The sequence below is a fragment of the Aegilops tauschii genome, chromosome 2 (assembly GCF_002575655.3).
Source record: "Aegilops tauschii subsp. strangulata cultivar AL8/78 chromosome 2, Aet v6.0, whole genome shotgun sequence".
Lineage (NCBI taxonomy): Eukaryota > Viridiplantae > Streptophyta > Magnoliopsida > Poales > Poaceae > Aegilops > Aegilops tauschii.
Genome location: NC_053036.3, coordinates 151221684 through 151232435, shown reverse-complemented (window position 1 = coordinate 151232435; position 10752 = coordinate 151221684). Strand labels below are relative to the sequence as shown.

At 42.0% G+C, this 10752-nt stretch overlaps 1 protein-coding gene across 5 annotated transcripts; it reads right to left on the bottom strand.

Annotated features, from left to right (window-relative positions):
* Positions 1 to 400: 400 nt before the first annotated feature.
* LOC109741036 (putative 1-phosphatidylinositol-3-phosphate 5-kinase FAB1C) lies at positions 401 to 8664 on the bottom strand. 5 transcript variants are annotated; one of them, XM_020300113.4, is made up of 12 exons: positions 7920 to 8664; positions 6945 to 7670; positions 6713 to 6866; positions 6000 to 6338; positions 4648 to 5134; positions 4316 to 4575; positions 3901 to 4232; positions 3695 to 3821; positions 3427 to 3585; positions 1870 to 3345; positions 1494 to 1751; positions 401 to 993 (listed from the first exon to the last, which is right to left on the bottom strand). In XM_020300113.4, exons 1-12 carry the CDS (start codon positions 8168 to 8170, stop codon positions 739 to 741), a joined length of 4824 nt encoding a protein of 1607 aa, XP_020155702.1. In that variant the 5' UTR covers positions 8171 to 8664; the 3' UTR covers positions 401 to 738. The 5 variants fall into 5 exon arrangements, with proteins under 5 accessions (XP_020155702.1, XP_073364349.1, XP_073364350.1 ...); XM_073508248.1 differs by having other exon boundaries at positions 6945 to 7646; positions 7920 to 8622; XM_073508249.1 differs by having other exon boundaries at positions 4316 to 4587; positions 4708 to 5134; positions 7920 to 8573.
* Positions 8665 to 10752: the final 2088 nt, after the last annotated feature.

Sequence of the window (10752 nt, the reverse complement as noted above, 5' to 3'; positions counted from 1 at the left end):
AACAGAACCAACCACTTGTACTACCTCTAGTTTTAAATGTAAGATGTTTTGGCAAATTAAATTAAACTGTCAAAACGTCTTATATTTAGGAACAAAAAGGGTGTAACTTGTAAGCACAAAAAGTGGGCACCATCAATGCTTCTACTCATCAAAATGAACTACTCCTATCTTGATAAATTTGATAAACTATTAATTCTCTTACTTACATTACCATTATTCATCAAACAACCAACCACTTGTAACTAGTAAGCACAAAAAGTGGGCCCATTAATGCTTCTAAAATCAAAATAGACTTGAGTTTCTAAAATAAAGCTGATAGACTATTAATTCTTTTAATTACCATATTATTAATTGCCAAAACCCAATTGGGACCCATCAATGCAAAAATCAGTCTAGATGATATGTAAGTGTGCCGATGAATGCACTTATTTCGTATATTGCACACTTCTCTACTTTGGGGTAGTATCATACAACCTGATGTAGCAGAAGTACCTTCCTCTGCATTATATGATAACTTTGTCTTGTAACTATGTTGGTCACAATGTACAACGATCACACCTCCTATCTTTGGCTGGACACTGCAATTAGCATGCTTGGTATCCAGGGAGAGGGTGATCCTACCTATGCCTACAGCCCAATTGCCACAACTGTGTACAAAATGAATCAGCTGATCCTCACCGCAACATTCGCTATTGCCACAACGCTTCTGGCGGTCTAGTTAATCGCTATGAGTAGTTGTTAAGAGGTCCATTGATCAGGGACGGTGAGGAAGTACTTGGACATGGCCTTCCTGAACCTCTTCTTGTACTGCATCGGGGATATAATGGTGGGGGCTTCGTTCTTGGGGCCTCCCAGGATGCCAGAGGCCTTCACCCAAGTCTCAAGCTGTTTGTCCCAGGTGTATTGGCGCAAGTAATCGATGATGCCAATGACGAGTTCTTTCTTCTCCTCGTCGATTCCAACAAGAAGCGAGTAATCCATGACATCCGCCGACTGCAAAGCAGATAGAATTACAACCGTCATTTTTCAGTAATACGTGAACTCCTAAAATTGCCGCTTATGAGTCACATGGCTTTCACAAAAAAATTACTCCAAAATAAGTATATATTGCAATACCATTTTCGAAATAAATAAATATATAACAAGGTGAGGGAAGGGTTGGATTAACATGACCATTTCAGAAAGCCGACTGGTAGACTTGGATGGTTCTTGTTAGTAACTACATTATTTGCAAACTAAAAGCAAGACATGCAGAGTGTGGAAGATGAAGATTACAGAAACAGTGTTCTTTCATACAGGCTGAAAAATGCATAGTTTGTACCTATGCAAATCCCAGACTGTCAAGTCAGTTAAACAGTACGCACAGAAGACATATATAGCAAAGTACAAATGGCAGAGGATAATTGGTGCTAATCATGTGGGAACTTGAAGTTTCATTAGATCTTCAATATATATATTGGTTAAAACAGCATGCATAACAAGATATAACATACCGCAAGAAACGAAGTATCATTCCAGACAGCTCTTTCCAATCTTCGCTTTGCTCGGCTCCCTAAAAATATAGGCTTTGTATGCAGTGCCTCTATGAGGTTTGAATCTAACAAGACTTTGCTATCACCGGATGTGTAGCGAGAGCGTAATGAACCCTTCAGATCATACACCCTAGGTATCTTTTTTTCAAAGAAAAGATTCTCCATCACCATTAGATCCATCTTCACTTCCCTTCCAGTTTTCAAGCCCTTGACATTAACCTGAATTAGATGCAAAGCCAGCAAAATCAAATCTAGGCACATTCTTTGGTGTTTACAACTAGCAGAGGGGGGGGGGGGGGGGGGGGGGGGGGGCATCATGGGCCAGGCAACAACAAACCTGATATAATCCTACTATTTTTGCCAGGCAAGTTGGGCTACCAGAGGCCAAGGATTCCATCAAATACTTGAAGTACTGAGGAGCAAATTCCACAAAAGAGTCCAGCTCTGTCTTGGTGACTTGTTTGATTATGAACCTCTCATCCAGTGTCCTTGCAAAGTAAACATTGCTTTTTCCACCTTGTGCAGACCATCTCTTGCAGCGACTTAGTGAACGGATGTAATCAATATCTTTTGGACAGCATTTATCTCTAAGCGCAGCAAAATGCTTTGCAAAATAACAAATCACAGAGAACTTCGCATTATCTGCAGGAAGAGGGGTTTCGTCGTCGAAAGAAAACTTAAAATGAGTTCCCTCAGAATCCAGATTGTTTTCTTGTGAGGGCAATGACTGTTCAAGTCCATGGTTTAACTCGGTGGCATTTGGAAGATGTGAAAAACTCGAAGTTGAATTTAGTTTTCGTGTGACTTTCTGCACATATTCATTTGAAGTCATGGCATATGCAACAATACTGGTGGGTTCATCATCATAGACTGCAACAACAACATCTTCATTGCCAATCTGGGGCAGCAGCAGCCGTGCCCCATCATCAACCATATGTGAAGCGGATGAGATATGTGTGGGTGAACGAGTTAGAATAACATTTAATTTCTCTATGGCCCCAGGTGACCTTTGAGAACAAGCCCTCCTTATATTTGGCATTGGATCTTTTGTGATGCTTGTCAAACCCCCGAAGTACTCAGCAGATCTGAATGACGATAGATGCAATGAAGTAGGAGCTAATCCAGTGCGTTCTCGCTGACGGGATGCTACTGTAGAATCAAATGAGTGAATTCTAACAGGGGCATTCTTGTAACCTGGGTTATCCAACAAATTAAGGGATCCATTTTCATCGATTTTGGTGAAATCTTGTGGAAGATCATACTGTAACTCACTGGATCCAGTCCATGCTAAATCAATGTTATCAGAAAAAATAGACGCAAGTGAGGGTAACCTCTCAACAGGTTCCATACCAATAGCAGCTCTAGTGGATGGCCATTCTTTCTCTCCATTGAATTTGCTGAAGACCTTGTCAAGATCTTCTGTATCATCACCAGGATGATCAACCAGATCAATCTGCAATTTTTTCCCAGACATACTGTACTCGTCATCACTGAAGCAGACCTCTCTGGATAACAAAGATTTTCTTGGACTTCCAGGTGACTGCAACAAACAAGTGGGTTTTCCAATATTTGTGTCCGCCTCAAGCAAATCTGTTTTCCACTCCTTCAGTCTGATGTCCAAGAGAAATTCGGTAGCAGGATTGTTCTTTGAAACACAACCATTTGTTTCAATAAGTGAATCTATGTGACATAGCCTCCGATCCCAAAGGTAAGCATCAAGAATAAGGCCACGCCTCAAGCGGTTGAGCTCCAGAATATCAATTGATGCCTGCACGTGGTGATTACTATCTCTGATAACAGGTAAGAGCAAAATCTGCAAAAGGAAAAATATATTAAAAAATCAACATAAACATGTGTAACCCTTGAACAAGAAAAAAAAATCTAATTTCGTCACCTCGCATTCGTTTCTTTCCATTTTAAGCAAATCCTTCATCTCAATTATCTGCCTATGAATACCTGTCTTGACCGGATCATCCTCACTTGGAATATTCTTTTCAGTGCGATGGAGAAAATCAGATATCTCCCAGTGTAAGGATTTCATTTTGCCATATATCTTCAAACAGAAGTCCATGGACATAATATTATTCACCCGGACACAACAAATAAACAGAAACATAGGATGCAGGCAGTGAACGTGAGGTAATTTCGAGAAAATAACTTACCTCAACTGCCACCGTTTTGGTCCAGTCTTGTGGACTGCGACAGTTGAAACACAATACGGAGGGGGGGAGGGTAACTGATAGAATATCAACAGGAGAATATCGGAAGAAGGCCACCATGTTCCCATATCTGATAGATTAGCAGGTAACCTGAGATTTCATTCGAGGATTGACAACTTTAATTGGTAAGGGATATAGCCGATATGTACCCGTAGAAACGAAGACAGTCCCTCTGGAGAGAATGCCCACAGCTTGCAATTCGGTTAGCAGTAGAGCGGTTTGAAAAGCTTAGCTCCAGGAATTTCCCAAATGACAGGCCCCAAGCAGCATCTGACATAATTACCCTCCGCGTAGCAGGTGGTACACCATTCTTAGGTTCGCACTTGAGGCATCTATGCCACATCCATATCCTCCCATCACGCTCCCCTGGCAACTTCTGAGACAGAAGCCGCCTAACACGAATTGTTAAGCTTCCGTGCTGATGAATATAGCACCTTACATGTGATTCTGATGGTTCTTTACATGATGGACAACAATATGCCTGAGGAAGGACATAGACAAAACATTATTTTCAAAAACTATGATGATAATGAACATCAACATACAGATGAGTATGGAATGTACCTGATCAAATAAGTCTTGCCGGAGGTATCTCCCAAGTGGCTTATCAAAGCTACCGTAAAACTTAATGCGGAAGAGCTGTGGACGCTCACATACCAAGCTTTTGGGAATGCAAGTGCTTGATAGGGAAACTAAGATGCTCTGATGGTTGTCATTGGTACCAAAGAATTCACCAGAAAATTCATTCTGGTCATTACAGTCTCCGGCAGGACAGTCATGATGTCGTTTATGATTCCAATGGTCTACTTCTTGACATTTCTTCCCTGGTACCACATCTTGACGGTTATTGTTTGCAATGAAAAACAAAGCAGAGTCATGAAAATGCATCACAATACCTGAAGTTCTTGGATCAAGATCAAGGAAATATGGAGAAATTTTACTCTCTTCGCACGAACCAATTGCATGGGGTAAGTAATCATCAACAGGAGATCCAGATTCCCTGTGCTCAACAGGAGATCCAGATTCCCTGTGCTCAACAGGAGATCCAGATTCCCTGTGCTCAAAGACGACACTTTCACCTTCCTCATTCAAACATAATGATCTAGGTGATACAGAAATTTCCTCAAACATTCGTGAATCATCGCCTTGTATTTGTTTGAGTTTATGAGGCATGCCAACTCCAGCAGATCCAGCAAAACAATCTGTGTCACCTCGAATATCTGGCAACTCTATTACGGGCCTTGAAGGACCTTTAGGAAGAGTTGCGCCTTCGTCAGCGAAGAATGATGTTTCAAGAGAGAGGTGATAGGCGGCAAAGACTGCAAGTTGTACTGTACGCTTAACTTTTTTTAGTTCCTCTCGACAGGGCCCTCTCAGTAAGACCTAATTAAATTGAGGCACATTTATTAGAAATATAATAAATGTGTAAGAAAATAGAAATTCAGTCTGAAAACTTGTCACATTATTAGCTAGTACTCTCTGTAGGTCATCTATCAACCAAGTGTTTTATGCTTGGTGTTAGCAACACAACTTCAATCAAATGTACATGGAACCAATGTTCAGCATAAATATCGGTAACTGGTAGCTGCTCGGTCGATTAATCGGCGAATCGGCCTATTAACCTAATTTATCGGTAGGTCAATAAGGGCTTATCTATATATCCTAGGCTACATAGCAACATGCAATGTACTACTCCCTCCGTTCCTAAATATAAGTCTTTTTAGAGATTTCACTACAAACTACATACGGATGTATATAGACATGTTTAGAGTGTAAATTCATTCATTTTTCTCCGTATGTAGTTTGTAGTGGAATCTCTAAAAAGACTTATATTTAGGAACGGAGGGAGTAGATGTCAAAATATGCTATTGTACACGTTAGTAGCAGACAAGGGTTGGTAGCTGCACAACAACATACATACACATCAGTGCATCACCAATCACCTTTCACAGATCACCGAGGAGAGGAGACTCTGGGAGAAGCAGGAGGACCAGACCTAGAGCGTGGGGCGGCGAAACGGGCTACATTTTGGACCAAATAAGCTATATACCCCATCTAGCAATTGATCGGACAGCCCGATAATTTGGCCATTTATCGGCTGTTGGACCGATAAATAGGCTGGACCAGTTAATGGGCTGAGTAGGGGTTATTTGATTCGGTTAGGTGCCGAGTAGCAGTTAATTGGGCAGTTAACTTAAATATCGGCCGATATTTTGAATAGTGCATGGAACAGCAGAGAGATACTTACCGTGCAGCCCAAACGCCTTGGGCAGCCTTCAAAGAACATCAATGTTTTAGTTGATCTCCTGTTTGTCTGCTTTCCTGATGGAAATTCCAGAAATTTCTGCACCTTAAACATTTCACACTGGCCTAGCCTTGCTGAAGCAATATTTTCAATTGATGAGCCAATTTGTGCTCCTGTGCATCTTGATATCCTCTCCAAGAGTGGCCTCTTAACATTTAGAACTAATGAAATTTCTTTTGCCAAGAGCTCCTGGGCATACGATGAGACACTTTTCTCAACTAGCAGCACATTTGGTTGCAAAGACTCTATATTTCTGACAATCGTTCTCAGGTGCTCTTTCTCCTGCATTAACAGCATTTCTTTAGCAAAAAAATATCTTTACTCTTATAAAGATGTCAACTGGTACTGGCGGTCCGTTCACCTTTGGGTCACGCCACATGTTGGATTTGGCACGAATGGTTAGGATGAGATCACATATGGATATTTTATATTGCATATAATGTAGAAGTAAACATCTTCTTAAACGGATAGTATTTCTTTTAACCATAGCAAGGCCTTGTGCAAGTACTCCCTCCATTCAGAAATAACTGACGTGGTTTTAGTTTTGAACTAAAACCATGTCAGTTATTTCTGAATGGAACTGAAACCACGTCAGTTATTTCTGAATGGAGGGAATATAAATAAAGGTGCAAATGAATAGTGAAAAAAGTACAAACCTGTTCAAGAATAGTGTCTATCGATGCTAATTTGTTAGTGACCCTTTGGTACTCAAGTGCTCCTCCTAAAATGAGCAACTTCGCATTCCTATGCTCAGACATCATGCGTTTGTGTTTTAAGTTTTTGGAACAAACAACTCCCCTAACAAGATTGCTGCGTAGAAGGAATTACCCGTGAGTTTCACATGAGAGACATATAATCATGTAAATAGCAGGAGAAGTAAGAGCATACCTATCAGTCGGATCCCCAGATGCTATACATTTGACTTTGACATAATCAGTAGGATCCATGCTGCCACCTTTCTTTGTATTTGGTCTCACATAACTAGCAGCTTGCCAGGATAAGGACGACACTATCTCAAGCCAACTTATGCATCCGTCATCGTTTCCGACACTGATACCTTCTCCATTCAGTAACTGAGCCACAAGAGCACGAAAATGACCTAGTACAGCATTCCTCAGACCCTCTGTATGGGCTATATCCGTGATCATGTCAGCACCAACTGTTTTGTTGGTGCTAAAGCAGCCAAGGGCAAGAAGATTGCTTGACTCCTCAACCCCATCATCATCATCATCGTCGTCGTCGAATCCAAATACTCTCGACTCAGCATCATCACCCTCATCTTCCGGCGGTGGTGGGCGCCAAATATTGGCATCAAAATCAACTTGATGTTTATTTGTGTCGCTTTCCCCACTACTTTCAGCAATGGTCTTAGTACCATGTTCAAGAGAATCCAGGCTGAAACGGCCGTTTGTCCTGGAAGTTCGTGTGCCGCCATTCTGCCAGACCATCCAGGTCGGGCTCTCCAAGGGGCTTAGGGTCATAGACCGGTTGAGCTCGCTAACAGAGTCAGTGTCTGAGAGGTCATTTAAGCAGTCGTTCCCTGGGGTGAAAAACTTCCCAGGCCCGTCGTTTTCCTCGCCATCTGCTCGCCTGCACCCATGAAAACCAGTTCCGCTACAAATTAGCACAATAAGTTAATCGATTATAAAACACAAGTCAACAAATATAAATTTTCATGAGAGTTTACTTGTACCGTGAATGAACTAGTCACCGATTGTTATTTTCCTTCTAATAATCCACATAACATGCTAAGACGTTGAGGTGGTTTACTTGCTGAGATTTCAAAACCTTTCTCCCTTTTTCTCCATTGGAGCAAGTCAAATATCTAAACGGGGGCGGTGAAACCGAGCCATGGCACCCTACCTGACAGGGTAGCAGCGGAGAGGCTGTGGCGACGAGATCTGGCGGCGGAGGGCGATGGCACGCCTGCCTCCGGATCTCGCTGCGGGGGGCGGCGAATCCACCGGAGATACGCCCCCGCTGCGCGGCGGCGTCGCGGGCGACGGTGGTGCGCTCGCCTGGCGGGCTTCTTCGTCGGCGGCGGGCGTGGAGCCGGTGATGAGGGATCGAAACTTCTGAACCGCCCCCAGCACCGAGAACTCCACCACTCCCATCGCCCGCAAACAGTGAAATCCACTCCAAAAAAAGGATCAACCAAAACAAAAAAACTTAAAAGATATACTAAAAAAGCTGGGCGCCGCCGAGGCTAAAATTCCTCTCCGGCGACGAGAAGGCAGCGGCGGCCCGATTTGGCAAACGTGCGGGGAATCCTTCTTCTCTCTCTCTCCTTAATCTTCTTCGACTTTGCGGTAGTGTCTATGTACAAGCGGCGGCTAGTTAGTGTGAGGCATTTGGGGGTCAGCCAATGCCCGACTGGTCGGGGAGCATAGGTCGGGTTGCCGGCCGGCCGTCGTGCGGCTGCGCTACGAGCGCGCCAGGGCAGGTGTTGCCGAGACGTTGATGCGCGGGGTCACGGCGGAGAGGGAGGAGAGCATGGCTGAGAGGAATGGGAAGCTTAGAGGAGAGAGAATAAGAAGTTTTTTTTCTTTTCTTTTGACGTACGTATAGTGACGAGAAGAAGCTTTCGGCAATGGCGGTAATTGCGGACGAAGCAGGGAAAGTGGGGGTGGGGTCACTAATTGCGGACGGAGAAAGAGTATATTTCTTGAGCAAAACTTGGGCAGCGTTTAGGAGGGTAAATTTAGTAGGGTTTAGGTAAAGGTAAGCGGATTAGGAGCACTCGGGGGCATCCCCTATATTTAAAAATAATTTAGTAATTTGTTAAAAAATTAAAAATGAAAAAATCCTGGAACTTTTTTTGAATCAAATATGACTAGGCATTGCACTTGTATAAAAAAATCCAAGGAATGATTTCCGTTTACTTCAGGGCAAAAAAAACAAATTTATATGACAATAACGTAGCATGAATAGTACTTGTATCTATTCTTTTTGGCAAAACTTTGACCCCGGATACAGTGAAAGTTAGTCCCTATTCAATTCTTTTATATGATTGCAATATTTGGTCATGTTTGATTCCATGAAAAGTTTTAGGATTTTTTTAACTTTTAAATTACTAATTATTTTTGAATATAGAGAGGTTTGTCACCCGAGTGCTCCTATGTATTTTCTAGAGTTAGAGCGTCTACAATCGGAAGTAGAAAATGTGAGCCTCCATACGCCCGCGGACGCGCCTGGACCTGCCCGCGGACAACACTGGGCAGGTCCTCATCCGTCCGCATCCATAACCACACTCTTCAAATCTCAATACCCAAATCCATGCACGATGATCATACAATGCAAAGTCATCATACAGTCAACGATACGTGGGTAATTTACCACAGATCTACGGGTCCATAGTTAGTAGCTAGATGGCTTCTTCTCTCTTTTTGATCTTCAATACAATGTTCTCCTTGATGTTCCTGGAGATCTATTTGATGTAACTTTTTTTGCGGTGTGTTTGTTGGGATCCGATGAATTGTGAGTTTATGATCAGATCTATCCATGAATATTATTTGAGTCTTCTCTGAACTCTTTTATGAATGATTGTTATAGCCTCATATTTCTTCTCCGATTTATTGGTTTGGTTTGGCCAACTAGATTGATTTATCTTGCCGTGGGAAGAGGTGCTTTGTGATGGGTTCGATCTCAGTGCTCAATCTCAGTGGCAGAAAGAGACATGACACACATGTATCGTTGCTATTAAGGGTAACAAGATGGGGTTTATTCATATGTGAGTTTATCTTGTCTACATCATGTCATCTTTCTTAATGCATTACTCCATTTTTCCATGAACTTAATACACTAGATGTATGCTGGATAGCAGTCGATGTGTGGAGTAATAGTAGTAGATGCGGAATCATTTTGATCTACTAATCTTGGACGTGATGCCTATGTACATGATCATTGCCTTGGATATCATCATAATTATTTGCTTTTCTATCAAGCCCAACACTAATCTGTTTATCCCCCGTATTCTATTTTCTCAAGAGAAGCCTCTAGTGAAAACTATGGACCCCGGGTATATTTCCTATCATATATTAAAACCAAAAATACCTTGCTGCAATTTTCTTTTATTTATTTTATTTTGTATTTTTGTTAGATCTATTTATCAAAACCTATACAATTTAATCTATCTAATACTGTTGAGGGATTGACAACCCCTCTTACGCGTTGGGTTGCAAGTATTTGTTGTTGTGTGCATGTGTTGTTTACATAGTGTTGCTTGGTTCTCCTACTGGATTCATAACCTTAGTTTCATAACTAAGGGAAATACTTACCTCTGCTGTGTTGCATCATCCTCTCCTCTTCGAGGAAATACCAACGCAGATTACAAGTAGCAAACACAGAAGGAGATTTTTCTAGCAGGGTGTAACAAGAAAAGAAGGTATTACCTGGTCAAATGGGTCGGGATTTGTATATCAAAAAAGGTGGCCTGGGGGGGTAAAGATTTGAGGAAGGAAAATACCTTAACTGGTGGTGGAAATTGGATACCCAACATGAGATATGGCAGGACATTGTCAGAGCCAGGTATTTGAGGAATAAACTGTTGCTACTAATCAACCCAATTCTCTGATTCTCCCTATTGGAAAGCTATTCTCAAAGTCAAGGAATTGTATATGATCTGCAGAAGGATTAAACTTGAGTCAGGTAACATTACTAGGCTTTGGAAAGAATCTATCAATTGTCAAGATCCTCT